This window comes from Macrotis lagotis, chromosome 5, assembly GCF_037893015.1.
Source record: "Macrotis lagotis isolate mMagLag1 chromosome 5, bilby.v1.9.chrom.fasta, whole genome shotgun sequence".
Taxonomy (NCBI): Eukaryota; Metazoa; Chordata; class Mammalia; order Peramelemorphia; family Peramelidae; genus Macrotis; species Macrotis lagotis.
The window spans coordinates 28,013,491-28,034,581 of record NC_133662.1 but is presented as its reverse complement, the minus strand read 5'-3'; the positions used below and the strand labels follow the sequence as shown (position 1 = coordinate 28,034,581).

At 35.0% G+C, this 21,091-nt stretch overlaps 1 protein-coding gene across 1 annotated transcript in view; it reads right to left on the bottom strand.

Moving 5' to 3' along the window:
* Nucleotides 1-1,242: 1,242 nt before the first annotated feature.
* The window catches only part of OPN5 (opsin 5), a 76,157-nt gene continuing 56,308 nt past the window's right edge, over nt 1,243-21,091 (bottom strand). Inside the window, exon 8 of the mRNA XM_074190174.1 lies at nt 1,243-2,011. Within this exon, the coding sequence (XP_074046275.1) occupies nt 2,000-2,011 (12 nt within the window). The 3' untranslated portion in view covers nt 1,243-1,999. The remainder of the gene's footprint in view (nt 2,012-21,091) is intronic.

Below are 21,091 nucleotides of genomic sequence, written 5' to 3'. Positions count from 1 at the left end.
TTCAGACAGAAAGAATGGATGGTTTCTCAGGACATTTCCAGCATTATGAAGACATCAAAATGCTCAAATGGCGTTCATTGCAATGTATCACAAACATCAATCTTTTGTTGTGCTTTAGGTGACTAGAGTCAAAACATACTCATGTTTATTTCCTTAATTTCATTTATTCACTTTATAACATCTGTTCTAAATTATGTAAAAACTAACAAGCATATTACATGTTGATACCAGTATTTTTAGTAACAAAGTTTTATCAGAGAGATAAGTTAATTGATACACGGAGCATGCAATATTTTTACATTTGAAAATAGAAATTACACATCAAGAGACTATTTTAGCTGTCTATATATGAAAATTCTCTACTGAAATCCTCCCTTGATGCATCATCAAAGTATGAGTGGCAGGGACCATGAGTTCTCAGAGGCTATGCCAGCAGGACAAAGGGTCTGATAGGTCCTATCAAGCTGTGACGGCTTCTGCTATAAAAACTTTATCATAGACATCATGCCTGTTGTCTGAGGACAAGTTTATCTAAGATCAGAGAGTCTCATCGTGGGAGGGTTGGTCACCAAGTGATGAATTTCTTGACCTACAGCAACTCACAAATAAGGATCAGGTTTATATCAATAGCAGGAGTATACACATTGATGAAATTACAGAACTTTTAAATATCTGAGTAGATGACAGGATAGAAACTACTGGAAATATCTAATTTCTAAAGTTCTGATGACAAAAGTATAAAGTATCTGAGTATCAAATCAATTTGTTCTCCTTACTATTTCTTTTGCAACCACTACCACTATGATCATCTTCATCAGGGTTTCATGTGGGCACCTTCTTTCCATTTGTTAAATTTTATGGATGTAATAAAAATGCATTTTGGGTATAATATCCATCACCAATGACTTCCCATCTATTTATGTGCTGCCGTAAGTATTTGACATAACATATCATGGATGCTGTTCCAACATTTATCTGTGCTTAAACATGACAGTAACTACTATAAAACATCCTAGAGGAAGCAGATGGCACAGTGGATAGAGCACTGGCCCTGGAGTCAGGAGGACCTGAGTTCAATTCTGGCCTCACTTAATAATTAACTAGCTGTGTGGCCTTGGCCAAGTCACTTAACCCCATTGCCTTGCAAAAAACTAAAAGAAAAAGAAAAAAACTTATCCTAGGTAACTCTACAGGTGACTATAAAGGATCAGGGGACCGATCATAGATAGACCTGGGGTTGGAAGAGAATTCTAACTCTAACTCAACTTCCCCATCATCAACTTACAGAAAAGACAGGCGGGGGGGGGGGGGTTAAAAATTATCCCAAGTTTCCTCAATTAGTATGTGTCAGAGACAGGATTTGAACTCAGGTCTTCTGACTTCAAAGTCAGTGTTCTTTACCTCCAGTGAAGATGAATGTGAAATTATGGAGATAATTAGCAAGTTATAAATGAGACACTTGAATTCAACAATCAAATCCAATCCAACAGTTACATGTTTCAACCTATTGGATTCAGAACCAACATAGCGCATTATAGCTTTCCTCCAGAAGAACATATGACCAGCAGTTTACTTCCAAATTTTTGTAAGAAAAGTTAATTTCAACAACAAAAACTAAGCATATACATTTAAAAGAGCATAAAAATTACTCCCTTTTAATTGATCTCATATTATTTTAATAAATGTGGAGTTCAAACATGGGTCTGTTTCATCTGTGTGCCAATAATAACTTATATTTATAAATTACTTTGCAATTATGTCTTAAAATATTTTTCCTCATTTGACCCTCACAACATCCCTGTGAGGTAGATAGGGTAAGCATTAAGATCCACATTTGACAAACAGGAAACTGAGGGTTAAAAATGTTAAGCAATTTGCCCAACCTCACAGAACTAGTCAGTGGAAATAGGTCTCAAACCTTGGAATTCTGGCTTCCATTACACACCACGCTCTCTCCAGTAAAATGGCCATGTTCTCCACTTCTGCAGCATTGTAGAAGTTACATAAGAACCTGTAAATAGGAATGGAATTCATTTCTTTAGAGTTGTGAATAATATTCAGAATATTAGAATACTTCAGAGAAAGGAGTTCTAGCATCTAGGGTTATATTTTATTGAAGGGATCTGTTCTATCTCTAAGAAAAGTTATGCCAGTGTCTCTATGTCTTTCTGTCCCTATCTTTCTGTCTGTCTCTCTGTCTTTTTGTTTTTGTGTCTTTGTCTCTCTGCCTCTCTGCTTCTGACTCTCTTTCTCTCTCTCTCTCTATCTCTGTTTCTCTTTGCCTGTTTGTCTTTGTCTCTGTCTCTGTCTCTGCATGTCTGTCTCTCTGTCTCCATCCCCCTGTCTCCTTTTCTCTCTCTGTCTCTCTCTGTCTCTCTCTCTCTCTCTCTCTCTCTCTCTCTCTCTCTCTCTCTCTCTCTCTCTCTCTGCTTTCAGATGACTTCGTTGGCCATCAAAAGAAGTTGGGGTTATTTTAATAAAAAAAAGATAATTCTCCCTAGGGTCACATATTGTCGAATATAAAATACTCCCTTAATAATAGTGCCTTATCTCAATTAATTATGCACAATATTTACTTTCTATATTTTCTCCTCTTATCATTGTTTTCATGTTGTTGCTTCCCTTAGACTGTGAACCTCTTAAGGGCAAGGATGATTTGCTTTTACCTTTCATTATTTCTTCAACACATAGCAGAGTACCTGACAAATTCTTGTGGATTTGACCCCTCCGCTCATTACTCCATAAAATATAAGATGTGCAAGACCAGATTAGCCATAAGAATGAGTGTTCAGTGTTTAATATGGCACCATGTTTCTAATATCTCTGTCTGTGCCACAGAGATCTGATTACAAGAACAGTTTCTGAGAGATAAAAGCTTTCATTCCCTAACATGAAAAAAAATTTTACATTCAATATCAACTTAAATTGTTCATTAAGAAATTGCAGAGTCATTCAATACAAGTTTTAGAGCTGTAAAGGACCATGGAGAATAGTTAGTCCAACTCCATATTTTGACAGATAAGGAAACTGAGGAGAAGAAAAACAACATCTAAGGTTACCAAGAAGAATTTTTTAATAATGATTTATGAGATCACTAGCACCTATCCTGTTGATGCATAATAATCCCCAGCTCCATCATAATAGCAAATTACTTTTTCTGTGGCTAAGAAATAGAATGAATTGGAATGACAAATTCTTTATAATTTGAGATTTTGCCAAATGCACCAGGGAGCCTTTATGGTCAGAGGGAAACATTTTTCATCTCTATTTCACTCAAAAACCTTTTTGTATTGACCTCTGACCCTTTTAATAGGATCCCATATCTATAAGGTTCCTCAGAGCACATGAAATCTAAGCCACTCATTTTACAGATGAGGAAACTCAGGTCTAGAAAGGTTAATTGTTATAACAAGATCTTTGTTTGGATAAAAAAGTAGCTATAACACCAGACCAAAAGGAAGCTGCCCTAATTGTCCTTTGTCAAGTGACAATCTATCCCCCTGTTATCACTTTAAGTTTTCCTAAGGTATAGAGAGGTTTTGGAGAAAGGTAATCTCTTTTAACACAGAGTAGCATCAAAATCCCTGAATTTATTTGGAGTCCAAATGCCTGTTTTTGAATTTTGGTTCTGCTATTTACAAACTGAGCAACATACCCCCTTCCCCAATTAAATTATTTCACCAGTCATTCACCAGTACAATGATAATTTGGACTAAATGAACTCCAAAGTCCTTTCTATCTCTCAATCCTATAATCACTTCTAAATCTAAAATCATATATCAATGACATATCAATTGCTGTCTACAATTATTCTCATTTGAAAAGTTTTTAACTTAAGGTACGTTTTTGCAGATAGTCATAATAATTGTCAGTCATTAATAATTGCTACAAAATTTCCTTGAAAAAAAAGAAAAAAACTAAAAAAATTTCCTTGAAGTTTTCTTTTCCTTTGATTATATATAAAAATGTTCTTTAATATGTAGGTGTGTATGGCATAGTTTTTTGTGGGGGTGTTTTGTTTATTTTCTGGGAGGAGTAGGATATCTAGCCAATGCAAGGAACTTTAGAAGTAAGAAACTTCTTTCACTGATGCTGAATGAAGTATCATCTGCACCATAAAATCCTAGAAAGTTGCTAGGGGCACAAAGAAGTTTAAAGATTTATGATGTTGCCACATTTTTTAATCAAAAGTAAGTGTTCCTGATAAGACAGGTCCTCTATGAACAACTCTACATTGCCTCTCAAAAAGAAATTAGCAAATTAATTAAGAAGGATGTATAAGGAACACTCAGGTGACAATCAAGAGGGTTGTGTTCTAGTCCTGACTTTATTATTCATCACTCATATGATCTCAAAAAAGACATTTCATCCCTTTGGGCCTAAGGTTTTATCTCTAAAATGAAGGATTGGATTAAATGTTCTGCATAGTATCTTACAACTGTAAAGTTCTCTTCCAAATAATTTATTTATGAAACAACTGGCCCAAAGGGCAGCCATAGCAGATGCCAGAACCATCACCTTGAGATAACATTGTGTACAGTGCCTTCTAATTTGACTTTGGATCCTCCCTATAACCCCATTAATAGGATTTTTTCCCCATCCAAAACTTCGTCTCTGTTCTCAGGTTTTCCAACTGTAGATCATTCTTTACTTATTTGGGGGGATTACCTTTCTCCAAAAAGAACCCTCATTTCATGGGAAAGTTGGTAATCTTTACTTGTAGATGGTAAGCCAACAACCTCCATGAAGATTGATAATAGTTTTCCATTTTCCATTGCAGGATTTTTTTTAAAAACAGAAGAAATGAAGAAATTAATGAGATTCTCCAAATTTAGCCCATGTACACTATGATATTCAGTAACTTCAATGAGAGAGTGGACAGAGGAGAAATTGTTTAAAAGCTATGTTAGGAGTCTAAAGTGAATCAATTGCAAAGAAAATCAAAATCATGCAACTTTAGAGTTCTAAGGGACTTGAAAAAGAATCCCTTTGACAAGACACCTTATTAGTGATCATCTAGACTGTGTTTGTAAAAACTCCAATCATAGAAAACCTTAAATAGCCCATTCTACTTTTGAAGAAATGTAATTAAGAATTTTTTTGTAGATTTTCATCAAGCCTAAAATTGCCTCTGTAATACTCACATGTTGTTCCTATTTTTTCACTATGAAATTAATTAGAACAAATAAAATTCCTTTTCTTTCAAAAACTGGAGTCCCCTATGGTGTTCACAGAAAGCTAGATAGCACAGTCAATAGAACACTGGACTTGTAATTAGGAAGATCTGCATTCAATTCTGACCTCAGACAATTCCTAACTGTATAACATTGGGCAAATTGATTAGTCTTTCTCTGCCTTAGTTTCTTCAACTGAAAAATAACGATAACAATAGTACCTACCTCTCAGGGCTTTTGTGAAGAGCAAATGAGATAGCATTTATGAAGTGTTTTGCAAAGTTTTAAATGTTAGCTGTTAATATTATATCCCTAAGTCCTCTTATTTCCAGGTTAAACATTTCTAGTTCCTTTAGGTGATCTCAAATGGTATTAACATTAAGTCCTTCATCTTCTCAGCTATCTTCCTCTAGACACTATAAATACTTTCTTGAGGAAATGAGTTAGAATGTGGCAAGAGTCAAGCAACATAGTAAAAACATGAAACTGACATCATCTAAAGGGATGGGAAGGAACTGGTTATGGAGAGTTGTGGATGCACGACATGACAGAGAGAAAGTGAGTTCTATGTTTGGAGTCAGAGAAGTTGGGTCCCATTTCCCTTTTGGATTTTCCCAAGGCTCATTGTTCTTTGAATTGCTTTCCCTCTACTCATCTGTGCATTGTTTTTTTCTCTTCCCTAGACAGGCTATTGGTATCTCCTCCATAAAGCAGTCTCATCTCATTGGATCTCATTGATCATTCAAATCTTTCCTGGTTCTGTTGTAGGCTATCTGCCAACACATGTGGACATCTTTATCCTGGATACAATAATTGAGGAGCTGGACACAGAATCAAGGCATAAGATGAAATTAGGTCACACTGAAGAACTTGGGTCAGACTTTCAAATAATTCCAAACCACTTTCTGCAGCAAACAGATGTATACTCCCATAAATGTTATATAAGTATTAAGCACAATGATCTCACAAGTATTCAAGCTACGAACAACCAAAGGTTGACATATAAAAATGTGCAATAGGAGATAAGTTGGTAATGTCATGGTACCAAATGACAGTTTGCAAATAAGAAATAATGCAGAAGATATTGTCAAGGATGGGTGACAAAAAAAGTTATGTAATGCTAATGAGAAATAAACAATGTCCAACCCAATGGTATATGGCACCCTTGAGTTACTAAAAAAATGAAAGACCTCCAAAACATTGGGTAAATCTTCTTTGGAAGATTAATGGGAAGGCACAGACAAGAATCATAACTAATAAGAAGTTATGGAGGAGTTGAAATTCATCTTCATTAAAGGAAAGTGCACACTCAAATGACAATGTGTATCTTTGAAGATATTGATGTAAAGTATGAATCTCTCCTAATTGAGACTTGTTTCTGATCTCTGATAGCATTTCAAACATTCCTCAGTCATTTGAAGAATCTAGATTTTATCATGTCCTTAAATCTCCATTTTCCTCACCAGTACTGTTTTGTTAACTATTAGCAATGTTCCAGGTTCAACTAAATACAATGAAACAAACATTTATTAAGCTCCTACTGTGTGCTTATCATTATATAGATGCTCCCTACACCACAGATAGGGAAAATATCTGCCCCAAGAGCTCAGAATTTAAACTGATGATTGATTAAACAATAGCCTCCCTTGTCCCCCTCCAGTAATGGACAAATCCTGGCAGTCATTTGTTTTCTGTGTATCTATAGACAGGCCACCATGCTTCTCTGAATCATAGTATCTCCAGCAGTGAAACATAATGCATCCTATTCCCATGAGTATGCTTAGAAGATTAGTAGATTTAAAGTATTATATAAAGCCGAGTCCTTGGGAGCCTAGAAGTGAGGTTGCTGTTATTTGTTTGGTTTGTTTACTTACTTCTGCTGCTGTTGCTGCTGTTATTTAATGGCCAATCACAGCCTAAGAAAACAAGAAGATAAGCAAGTGCCCCTTTGGACACCTCAGAGGAAGCAGTAGATGTTATTTCTCCTGCAGAAGATGAAATCTCTCACAAAGGTAGTAGTGCTGAAAATTATTTGATGCTTTCATTTTAGCATCACTGCATTCTGATATTTAGTTAATATTTAGTGTGCAACTCACTATTTCCCTTTCGGTTTTTTCTCCCGCCAAGGATCATTGCTCTTTGAATGACTTTCCCCTCTACTCATCTATTTATTGTTTATTTCTCCCTCCTAGACAGACTATAGTGACTTCTCCTCCATAGAGCAGAGTCTCAACTCCTTGGATCTCATTGAGCAATCAGATTTTCCTAGGTTCCTGATAGCTGTATTTCTCCTCCAGGTCAATGTCATTAAAAAAAAATCAATAAATACCTACTATGACTAAAATTCTCTTCCTGCTTTTAGGATTTAGAATTAGAGATTTTCTTATGAATTCTCCTCATTTGCAAGGGGAAAAAGTTGACCTTTACAGAAACAGAAAAGTATTTTGTCTAATGTAATTTAAGGAGCAAATAGCAGAAACATGTTTTGAACTCAGTCCCCTGAACTCCCAAGCAGTATCCTTTCAACTACCCCAGATTATAATTTCTCACATTTTGATGGGGCCTGACCACTCTATCGTGTGACTTGAAATATACATCGTATATATACATATATATATATTTGAAATATATACCTAATATAATAATGAGCAAAATAAATAATGATATCAATGTACCATACTTTTCATCTCCTAAATTCTAATTATAGTTGTGGCATTTTCTTAATTAACTACATAGTGTATTAACTCAGATCCCTATTAATTACCTCAGACATCTATATGACTGTAACCTATTGAATTTTATCCCTATAATTATTGTTTGCAGAAGAAGGCTTTTAATGTGTTTGCCATGACCTATTTTAATGAAATGGTACTGTTAGTTATTAGAGGCCATTCATCCAAATATTCACTTCTCATTCATTCTGGGGATCTAGGAAGAAACAAATATTCAACAAAAGCAAATTATATTTTAATTGACCTCACTAAAGCTTAAGCAATATTAACATTTGAATTTTGCTCATTGGGTCTACTTACTGTTCCCTTTCATGACATTCTACTATTTTTCCATGTTTGTACACAGGTTACAAACTCTCTCCCTGTTCCCCTCTTGTTTCTGTCATCTCCAGCTTCATTCAAGGTTCAGCTCAATTGCCATCTCTAATATCAGGCCTTCCTTTATCTCTCTAGTTACCATCATTTTGCCTTTACAATATACTTTAAAAAATGTATTTATCTGTACTCAGCAATTTTTTACCCTACCCCCAGCAGATTATAAGCTTTTTGCTTTTGTTTTCATATTCCCCAATGTCATAAGAGTCAGTATAGTGTAATAAATAATGAACTGGTCTTAAAACTAGAAGATATGAGTTCAAATTTCATGAAATATATTGGTTGCAAGGACTCTGGGAAAAATCTCTTAGAGTCCCAGTAATCTAAACAATTCTCTAAACTTATAAATTATAGAAAAGGTGCTAACCTACCCTGACAAGATAGATTTTTCTCCCAATTCTAGTCCCTACCTTCTATTGACTTGCAAATGGTAGTCACTGTATAGGTTTGTTGAATAAATCAATCTCTGGGTGAATCTGCAGCTTCTGTGATTCATTCATAACAGGCTGCGGACAGCAAATTCACAATAATCAATTTCATTATTGACTTCTTGTTCCTCCATTATTTTCACTGAGTTTTGGAAAAGTCCTGTATTTGTGGGCCTACCACCTCTAAATTTTGCCTCTTTTTTTCTCTGTGTGAGCTACCAGGCTTGCCATGGCTTTACAGATTTCATTTTGCCTTCATCAGAGAAACTTTTATACTATTTATTAATGGTGCAAAGTCTTGGGCAGGTCATTTCTTCTAAGAGCTTTCTCTGTCTATTTCCTCATCTGTAAAATGAGGGTCCTGGCCTAAGCAAAGTTTATGTTCCCTTTCATATCTGAATTTATGAGTCTATGCTCCTAAATGACAAGATTCCTTAAAGCTATTGGATATTGTCTATGGGGACTACTGAAATCTCTTAATAGATTGGAAAATAACATCAATATGAAGAAGAGTTAACTAAATTTTTTTATGCTCAAGCAAGTGTACTTTGTCTAGATTTAAGTAATTTTCTGTAATTCAAATATGCCTTGCAGGCAAAGTATTATGGGAAATGATGCAAACAGGCAGCTAGGAAAGATACTTTCACTGATGCATAATTTGACTTCTAATTCAGGTAGAAAAACAGCTGCTCCATATATTCCCCATCTACACCTAGGAACTAGGTTGGTAGGATGAAATCCTGCATCTAAATTTTGTCATCTGAAGGACTCCAGACAATAGGTAAAGAAATGAAGGATGTGAGAAATTGAGGGAAGAGTGTCATTCCCTAGTCTTAGAAACAAGAGGTTCCATTCTCCCTTGACTTTTTTCCTTTCTCTCTATAATATTTCCCAGATACATTTGAAAGTATTTGAATGTTGGTCCAAGAAATGACTCAGTCATCATATGGTCCTTTTCTTGGAAGATAAAGACACCTAGATGGTGAAGTAGACAGAGAACCAGGTCTAGAGTCAGAGTTCAAATTCATCCTCAGATATTTCTAGCTGTGTGACCCTGGGCAAGTGACTTAACCCTGTCTGCCTGTGTTTTCTCATTTGTAAAATAAGATGGAGAAGGAAATGACAAACCACCCCAGTATCTTTGCCAAGAAAACCCCCAAATAGGGTCAAGAAGAGACGGACAAGATTGAAAAGACTAAACAACAATAAATATTATTAGACTACTCCTAATTGCTCCACTTTCCTTCTTCCCTCCTATGTTCATATTTCCTAGAATTATCAGGAGTCTAAAGGAATCTATGTCACAAACCATGATGTGTTTGAATGTAACACTAATGTCAGCTCCTAAGTCACATATACCAGGGACTCTAATTCTGCCTCTCTCAAGTCATGGATAAGTCATTTCATTTCTCTGGACCTCAGTTTCTTCAACTATCAAAAGATAATAATGATACTTTCCTGAATTATTGTGACATTCAAACAGGACCAGAGAAATTTAGAGTTAGATGAAATCATAGACATCATGTAGTCGAAATCTCTCCTTTTTTCAGAAATTAACTGAAATTTCTACAATACTTTAAAGTATGGGAAAATATTATCTTAACAAGAATGCTAGGATGGGCAGTCTGAGTACTATTATCTCCATTTTACAGAAGATGAAATGGAAGTGAAATGGCTTGCCCAGGGAATCCACAATTAGCAAATTCAGTATTTTTTTTCATAGCATCACATTGTTTTCAAATTCTGCCTCTAGGTGTAAGTCCTTGGGCCAATCCATGGGCAAGTCCTTGGGGCAGTCTTACGTGTAAGTCCTTGGATGTGGTGGTCAATTTCTCATCTATAAAATTAAAATATTAGATGAGATGGCATTTGATGTCTTATCCAATTCTGTCTGTTTCTGTGATTTATTCACTAACAATTATGAAAAGGATTTAAAAAATAAATGTAGGATACTTGGTATTATTATGATATACTGCATATGTTTAGATATATATGAATAGATAGATAGATAGATCTAGAGTATTTTTGTATCTAGTAAAATACATTTTTCCATGACTTAGATCTGTGCTTACTTTCTACACCTTAAGAAACCACTAGTAAGCCAGAGTCACTACTCAGTATCTGACTCAACAAAAACAGACATGGAAAGTTCCAGAAACAATAGCTTTAGAATCCAAATCTACTGCTCTTTCTAACAGAACATTTAATCTTGGAGCAAAGTGTAAGAATAATGAAAAATCTACTAAGATAAATAGATATTTACTTCAATATTTAATTCAATACTCATCAATCTAAACATTCCCTCTAGTGATATATGTGTAGATATAAACATATAATAAATATAATATATATATATATATATCACTATCCATCTACTCTTGTCTTTCAGTTTGTGTATTACATGTTACATATTGACAAAATTAGATTCTGCTTATGTCACTGATTTGAAATGAAGTTCTCAGTATACACAAAGAGTATAGTCCATTCTCAATTAGTTCATCAACAGATGAGAAAACCAGTATATATAGAATGGCAAATATTTGTGATGACTAAAGAAAGATGGAAGCTAGAATAGGACATCTGGAAAAAACTAAATAAAGTTCTTTACTTCCTACCTCTTCCCCAATTATAGCTTTACACTAAAGTTACTATTGGAATAATATTTGACAGTTGGATTTTAAGCTCCTTTCTTTTGCTCTATTGATTGTTCTACAGGTACAAATGAGCAAGGAAATGACCAAAGGAGACTAAAACCAGGTGTTCTTAAAACTAGGACTGGCAGTGAACAGTTTCATAGAGACTATTGAGTACAATCCCTTTGTTTTCCAGATGAAGAAACTGAGGTAAAAGAAGCTTAATTATCTTGTTCAAGGCTCCCCTGGAAGTGTTAAAGGTAGGATTAATTAGGGATTCTTTGAATCAGACTGAATCAAATATTCAACTGATTTTATGGAATCATATTTGATTACTAGTCATTATCCTATGATACATGAACGATTACAACACACTTTTCTATTTGGTTAATATTGTCTTAGGGGAGTTTCAAAGTATCTAGATTCTAAGGAATCTAGCAAAGCTAGAAATCCTATTTTCCTGTAACTCATTTCATATGCTCAAGTGTACAATTTATTAGATAAGAAGTATTACCTCTACTTACAACAAGGAAATCACTAGGCACCTATCACTTTGGACTTTCTAGACCAATTCCTAACTGCTATTTTGTACCCCACTATCATAATTTTAAACATATCTCATTATTTTTAATCATACCCAATTAAAGAAACTTATATATTCATATCATGATTTTATTAGGTGAGACTCACTTTGAGAGCAATAACAAAATACTTTTATCACTTATTTAACCTTTAGAAAGTTCACATATCTCTAACTTTGCCTGCCTCTAAGATTTGTATTCATGCATTAGTCATTTCCCAACTGGACCATTTTAAGAGCCTCTTTGGCAAGCCCATATCATTCATCTATTTTGTGTTTACAATCTATTCAAAATTTACAAGCTACTTGGGTTTTTTTCCATCCTCTGAAGATTTTGTTTCACTCCTCAATTCTTCCAGTTTCATTGACTTTACTCTTCACCTGAGAATAACTTTTGAAACTTTCCTAAGATTACTTCACCTTTATTTGCCTTGCAGAGTAAAAGTAAACACTAATGGACAATTCAGGACATAGTGTTATATACTGGGAAGACCACCTAGTCAAGGACTCTGGAAAGTTTGATTTTAGTCTCACTTTGATCACTTCTATGTCTGGACTTTGGCTCCTTCACCCATAAAATGAAGAGGCTGGATTGGATATTTTTAGAGTCCTTCCTCAGTAATATTCTTCATTGGGATCAGTGAAAGAATACTTGTAATTCAAAGATTCCAGTTAATGAATGCTTAATTCATGTTGCTCTAGTCAATGTCCTGCTTAGCCTCATAAAAGTCTCTAAGTTCAGTAATTTTCTGCAGACTGAGGGTTTCAAAGAGTGGGAACAGAGAAACTTCATTCCCTTATAATCAGGCAGTTTCTACTGAGTTGAGGTCAGAATGATTTACATTCAAGGAAAAATACAAGTTTATCTTCCCAGAAAGTCATGTTTTCTATCTCTTCTTTAACCAGTCAGTTTACTGGAATAGGAACAAAATTGAACTTGAAACCAGAAAAAAATGGATGTACAGAGCCTATCTCCAACAATTTGCTGATTGACCATGAGGAGATCAGTCTTGCCCATGAGTTTCAGTTTCTGCATCTGTAGGTTGGAGTTGATAATTCTTATATTGCATATCATTCTATATTGAAATAAAGTATTTTTATTCTTTAAAGTACCATAGAATTATGAAGTTGTTTGCTGTTTTTTATTTACTTTAAAATATCTGTTCTGGTAACAGAAACATTAACACAATCCACAAAATCTGCTTCTCTAATAAAGCAAGCATTTCTATAGTACATGAGTGTTTGCAAAGCACTTTACTTACATGCTCCCATTTGATCTTCACAATAATCCTGGGAGGTGGGAGCTACTGTTTTTTCCCATTTACAGATAAAGAAACTGAGATGGAAAGTGGTTAAATGGCTTGCCCACCCTCTTGAGTGGCTGAAAAAGAATTTGAATTCAGGTCTTAGTTGATGCCAAGATCAGATCTCTATTCACTGCACCACCTAGTTGCCCTAATATAATTATTTTCCTTTGAGATTCTTACATATCCTCTTGGCCTACTCTTCTTGTAATTTCAATCCCATGAAAATCAGTCTCTTTCTGCCAAATCACAAATTGAATACAAGTTAATTTACCAATCATCTTTAAGAACTTATTGAACTACAGTAAAGCTCACAGTAGTCAGCGTGTATCTCAATTTTCATAGAATCTTAGATTTAGAGAGTTGAAAAGAATTTAAGAATACAACTAAACAAATCCCCTCTTCTTACAAAAGATAAAATTGTAATAGAAACATACAGATTCAAAGTTGGAGGGTACCATACATGTTCAACTAGTGGAAGACTTTCATTTTACCAATGAAGTAAATGAGGTTTCAATGAGGTAGAGTACCAATGAGTTCCAATGAGGTAGAATATTTTTTGTAAGGTCATATAGCTAGCTATTACTAATAAATGCTTGTTAACCAATTCATAGAACTGAGAATGAATGAATGAATAATAAAACATTTATTTAAGTACTAACTATGCGTTGATACAGTAATAAGCACCATGGATACAAATATAGATCCCTTAGGAGCTTTCATTTTATGAGAAAAGACTCTACATAGTTTGAATGTGACATGAGACCTGGTTTCAGGTGAAAGGACATGAAAGTGGGGCATCTGGGTGGTGCAGTGAATAGAATGCTGGTCCTGGAGTCAGGTGAACTGAGTTCAAATCTGACCTCTGACACATAGATAATCTTACATAGTTTTGTAACCTTGGGCAAGTCACGTAACCCCATTAGCTTGCAAAAATAATAAAAAAAAAAGGTGAAAGCTCCAAGTCTAGTATCTTGAGGACAGAGGAGTATGCAAGATTCTAGTGGGAAGGGGAATGATAAGGATAGCCAGACTATAAACAGTATGGTTTAGAAATGTCAGGAAAGTCTTCTGATACAAAATCTAGGTCTCTTTTCACTAATACTCTAGTGCTTCTAAGTGACATGTCCAATAACATTTCTCTTAAGTGAGTTTGTCAAGTGCTGAATCATCTAGAAAGCAGGCATAAGTGGGGACTATATTTTCTGTAATTGTTGTTGTTTTTTATTTGAAATTTTATTAAATAAACTGTCCATAAGCTCTAAAGTTTTAGCATGCTGGTACTGGAAAGAGCTGTCTTGACCAGCCAGTCAAGCCTTCTCATTTAGCACACTAAGGAGTTGAATCTAAGAAATTCTAGAGTACTATGTCCAAGTTACATAGCTATCAAATGACAGAGATGTGACTAGAACCCAGAACTGCTGATTTTTAGTATAATATTCCACACCCTCTACTGGAAAATCTAGCAGCATGATATCATCAAAGTCAATATTCACCTTTGTAAAACAAATGTGGAAAGGTTCACTATCTTGGAATGGCATTGAGATATTCTTTACATGTATCCCACTGTCCTATATTGAGTAACAGTCAAGAAATCCAGTGATAGAAATTATGTGCAGTAAACTAAAGAGATAACCTCTAAGAGATTTAATTTAAATGAATGCATCTATGAAGATAAAAAGAAAATTATAGAACAAAACATTCTATGCTAAATGCAAAAGTTAAATAATGAAACACCCTAAGTTGGTCCTAACTAAACTAAATGAGCAGGTAAAGTTTCATTCGGCTTTTTAGTGCAAATTTGCCTTCCCCTACCGCACTTCCTCTTCCTTTGCTGTGAATCTGTACCATGGTTCATACCCTAAGGAGCAAGAGAGCAATAGAATGATAGAAATTTTCAAGTGAAAAGCTTTAAACTTTTATAAATGTAAAGCATAAACTTTAAGCATAAACTATTGTTAATAAAACTAAAAGAATGGTCTCCGACTAGTATAATGCCTTCTACTTTCTTTTTCTTTTTGTTTGTTTTGGGTTTTTTTAGGTTTTTGCAAGGCAAACGGGGTTAAGTGGCTTGCCCAAGGCCACACAGCTAGGTAATTATTAAGTGTCTGAGACCAGATTTGAACCCAGGTACTCCTGACTCCAAGGCCAGTGCTTTATCCACTACGCCACCTAGCCGCCCCTCTACTTTCTTTTTCAACAAGATTTGTGATTTCACTGAAATATGGACATACTAGTATGAAAGATCTTTTCACTTTTACAAGTCAGCTATTCACCTCTCCCTTATAGGCTTATATCATTAATAAGGACACTAAGATGCTATATCACTTGCCCAAGTCTCATAAATTAATATGTGGCTATGACCTGAAGACTGATTTTCCTATCTCCAAGCTTGGCCCTCTATTTATTATTGCATGATGCTATGGTTTTTACATGCAGTTGCTTATAAATATTCAATAATTTCAATTGTATTTAGAAACTATCAAGTCATCCATTGTCAGAGCTTGAAAGGATCCTAGAGATGACCTAGAACAACGTCTTTTTCCTCTTTCAAGTGATCAAGGTGAAACCCAAACAATGTAGAAATCTATCCAGTATATCATACTAGTTCCTGAGAATTGACTGTGCTGTCCAAGTTTCATGTCATCTATTTCAGTCCTTCTGTGATTCTAGAGAGTGTCTTTTAAAGCCCTATTTTGAAGGCAGCTAATTTTTCACTTTTCAACAATGTAGAAGAATATAATTTTACTAAAACTGAATGAAATTAGAATTCCAAACTCTTAAATAAATTGATGGAATTGAGAGACTAATTAGCCTGATTCATTTTCTGAATGAACTCAATCAACTATAGGAAACCCCTTTATTGGAAGTAGACATTAACCAAACATGAATAATTTATGTATGTGTATATATATATATATATATATATATATATATATATAGTACTTTACATATGATCCAGTCACTATACTGATTGATGGAACTCATTGATAGCTCTTTGGATGAAATAATTTTATTCAATAAGCACAAAGCTAGCCACCAACATGATCCTACCATCATGACACCTGCTCCATGTTTTCCTCGTGTGTTCTGATCTGACCAATTCTTTAATCAAAACATATATGTATTATTGTAATTATTTCTTGGTACCATATCTTAAAGAGGAACATTGAAAAATTAAAAAATTACAGTATGTCCAGCTGGAAGATGATCAAGAAGGTGATGGGAGGGACTTTTGCCAGGTCACAGTGAAATGGAGAAATAATTTAGGAATATTTATCTGAGAGGAAAAAAATATCCTTTGAAGAAATGTCATGAGGAAGAAGGAATAAAAATAGTCTGATTCCAGAGGTCAGGACTAGGAGAAAATTTTAGGCAGGAAGATTTTAGTTGGAAATCAAGAACACCATTCTAAAAGTGGAATTGGCAGCTCTGAAATAAATATTTCTCCAAAGCCATAATATGCATAAACTTTTTAAAAAATAGTTTTGTGACTTAGCCATTAGAGAATGATCTAGAGCCAGAAGGGTTCCAAGAGACCATCAGGTCCAGTCTCCTCATGGAGTAAACTGAGGCCCAGGGAGCTGAATAACTTACCCAAGGTCACACATGTAGTCTGAAGTAGAATATAAACCTGGTATTCCTAAAAGTTATTGTTCTTTCCATTATGCAATTTCTCATATCCATTTCACCAATCAGAATCCTGAGGATCAGAGACATAAAGTGTGGGACTTGAACACAGGCCTTCTCTCTTTTTGTCCTATATTCTCTCTATTACATCCCCTAACCTTTACAACAGGACCTTCAATAGTCTATCCTCAAAACTTTTCCACATGTCAAAAGGATTTTGTCAAAGGGCTATATGATTCAGTTAACCTCTGAGGTCCTTCAAGACTCCCAACTCTGGAATTCTGGCATTCTGGGATTCTGTGCAGTAAGCTGTAGTATTCTCAAGTCCCTGTGTTATAGCAAGTATGCAGCAAAACTCAATGATCACACTGATTTTTGTTATTAATGAGGAAAGGAGAAAGGGAATAAGCATTTTATAGTGGCTACTAGGTGTCAGCAGGGTGCACATATTATTCCCATTTGATCATTTGAAGTAAATGTTAAAAACCTAGGTTGCCTTTTGAGACTCTAAAAAGTCAAAAATCAAGATTTGCATTATTAAACAGTCTAGGGTGACTCCTTTGAGGTAGTCTTTCCCAGCAATTCCAGTTTTAATTGAATTGAAATCAATTCATTTAATACCTGTTTCATTCTTCATAATAGACATCTCCTGCTTGGAAGTTTCATAAAGCTGACTTCTCAACTATTTATTGCTACTCAAACAAGCCTAGAACACTTTTGAAATGTTTTGAATCAATTTATTTTGTCAGTTGAGAGTCATAGATACATAGACAGAGTTGGGAGGAACCTCAAAGTTCATCTGGTCCAACTATCTCATTTTATAAATGAGGGAAATGAGGCCCAGAGAAGTAAAATGATTTGCCTAAGGTCAAACAGGCCATCAAAATAAGGTCTGAACTAAGGTGTTCTTTCCATTATATTACATTTTCTTCTACAGAGAAAGGCTTTTTTTTGATTGCTTGACTAATCTAGAGATAAGATTATAAAGTGAGCTTTGATAAAACCAAGTTCTGAATTTCTGAACTTAGCATTCTTACTAAACTTCCTGAACTTCTGAAATTACCTTTAGTTTGTTCCTGGACAACTCTCAATCAGGACTCTAAAGAGAACACTTTGCCCATGTGACATACTACCTTTCACAGTTAAATAAGTTTGAGTGATAGGGTCCTTCAAAGCAAATCAGCAATAGCAATAAGTGACATTTAAATAGGTTTTAAGATTTGTCAAATGTTTTACATCAATTATCTCATTTGAGTCTCACAACAATGCTGATTTTCTCATTTTACAGATGAGAAAACTTAGATCATATGGATCATATGACTTCAAGTATGTAAGGCAGGATTCAAGCTATTAATCTTCCTTATTCCCAAATCCAGAGCTTTTCCTTCTATACCACCCAGCTGGCCACATGGTATCCAATCTTATCATTTAATAATTATGAGGGTTCTCCTCCTTTCAGAAAATCTGCACTCAAATTCTGGCCAGTCTTTCCCTCAACTAAATTAGGCACTTAGGCTAAAATTAAAGATCTAAAGAGCTGAACTCAGTCAAGAGAAGCCCTGTATGAAAATGTGGCATCTGGGTAAAAGAAATAGGAAGGCATTTGAATGCCTTCTGGGAACCATCATTTCTCCAAAGACAAAATTGAATCAACCCTGCCAGCTAGTTAAATAGGAACCTTAATCATCCTATTTAAAGATCTGGAAATAATTTTCTTAGTCTAATCGTGTTCCATATAACATAACTTAAGCTAGGAGGGAAAGTGATTCTCTCCCAAGACCCGAAGTGATCAAGAATCTATTCTCCAATTTCTAGAGATAAGTAAGAATCAGGCAAGGAGGAAAAGATATATAATAATAGCCAGAATTTATATAGTACTTTTACGGTTTGTAAAACATTTTATAAATATTAACTCATTGGATCCTCACAACAGTCCTAGAAAATGGATATTATCATTATCTCCATTTTTACAGATGAAGAAATGGTCACAACAAAAGTTAAATGTCCAGGTTAGCACAACTAGCAAGTACCTCGTGCAAGTTTTGAACTTAGATCTTCCTGACTCCAAGTCTATTGCTCTAACATTCATTTCAAACATGAATAGGAAGGAAGGATTTCATACCAGTTGTCTTTGGAGTACATCTTCAGAGTTAAAAGATGCTTTCTTCCAGTTAAGCCATTTCTGTTCCTTTAGTTAACATTGGATTCAGGTTTAGAAAAGGTAATGGATTCAAACACAATAGATCTGAGACTTATTTGAGATTCATAACTTTAGAGATTTTCTCACCCATCTTCACTATTTCAGACTTTTCACTCACCTTTGTCACAGTTAGATTGTAGACATATGGATGTCTACATGTGGACCCCCACTTAATTTTTTGATTTAACTGAGAAGTAAAATTCTGTAAGGAGATAACATTTTTACTTGAATGTCCGTCACTTAGAACCACAAAACCCAAGTGAAGAAAACTTAGAAGACAAAATTAACTCAAATCTGCCCTTGGATTGGCAGTCTAGTTGGTGTTACTTTTTTTCATTTTCATTGAATGATTGCGTATCATTGAATGATAAACTGAGTTAATTAACGGTCATCTTAAATAAGGACCAAAAAGGTCTTCAAAGAAAGTAAGAGTATAAAACTGCTGAATATAGAATGATTCCTTCTGTCTGTCTCTCTGTGTCTCTGTGTGTCTCTTTTTGTTTCTGTCTTTGTCCCTGATTTTCCTTTTCCTCTCTCTCTCTGTCTCTGTCTCTGTTTATCTGTATGTCTCTCTCTCTCTCTCTCTCTCTCTCTCTCTCTCCCTTGCTGCCTCCTTCTCTCCAGAGTCATACTTCACACTTCCCACAGCCAAATGCATTTCTCACTTTCAGAATTTTTATTCAAATATTTCTGCATGGCAAGTCTCAGCATGGAGCTGATGCCTAAGAAGTTCAAGGTGACTTAGAAGCAAAGTGAGAGGTTTTGTTTGATTAGCTCAGTCTTGTGCTGCTAACTTTGAGAAATAGAGTCCTATAACACTGCTGGTCTTTTCCTCTAACAGCAAGAAAAATAAATAAAATAAAGCTTAGACACACTTGCCTTTTTTTGTATTTTTAAAGAAAAAAATTGTTTTTGTTCTTATTGTTACAAGTCCTATATCAAGGTTTACTTGCCAATAGCTGTTGCTCATCATCTGTCCACACACTTTCAACCTTAGTCAAGTGTTTCTGATTGCTTGTTGCCACGTGCAGGACCCAGAAAAGCTAAATAGAACTAAATAGAAACCTGGATGCTCTGCAAATGCACTGACAAAGTACTTGATGCTAGCCTATTTCCAGGCTATTTGTTTTCTTCTTTGAACTTCTATAGAACCTCCGATTCTTGACTACCTGCTTTGGTTTTTGATCCCCCTTGACTTTGATTCTTGAAGGCTTGGCTGTCCTTCTGGTTTTCTGATGTACACTTCTATCCCTATTTGAATGAATTCAATTATGTTTCCTCTACAAATTCATGCAAACATCTTCTATGTCCTAGGCAGAGGATACTAAGATGAGCTTACAATCCTGTTAGACATACCCTGCTAGTTATCTTTTGCAATTCTATTGCTTTTTCTTGAAAGGACACCTGACACCTGTACCTGCTTCCTGACCACTTTTCTTATCTCTTTCTTCAATCTGCCCCAACCAATCTACAATCAAATAGTTCCCTTGAAATTAGCACACATTGAACTCCTCTGGCTCCAGCTCTTCTTCCTGAACTACCTACTCTACCACTTTGTCTATTTTACCATATTAGAATATGGTAAAGGACTCATTTAGCAAGGACTAATATTCCTTTTATGCCACCTTTCATTTTCTTCAACAGAATTCTTCACTCTTAATATTGTTTATCAGAAAACAATATTTTCTCTTTTCCCAGACTCATGACCCTATCCCAATATTGACCAGCTCTGTTTAAACTGCTTTGTTATAATGACCTTGGTTAGTTCACCTTTCCTTAGGCAGCTGGGAGCTCTCCTCTCCCCATGGACCACCATCTTAATAAAGACATTAGATTGGCTTTATCCCTACTGGAGCTCACAATTCCTGGTCTATTGATCCATGACCCATGCCTGTGCAGCAGCAGGGATTACAGGTAAATGTTCCCAGATGAGTTCGCTAAATGGGAAAATAACAGTGTTAAATAGAAAACAAGAGTTATGTTCAAAGCTTCCCTCAGAGATTTAAGCACTTTAAGACTTCTGCTAAATACAACA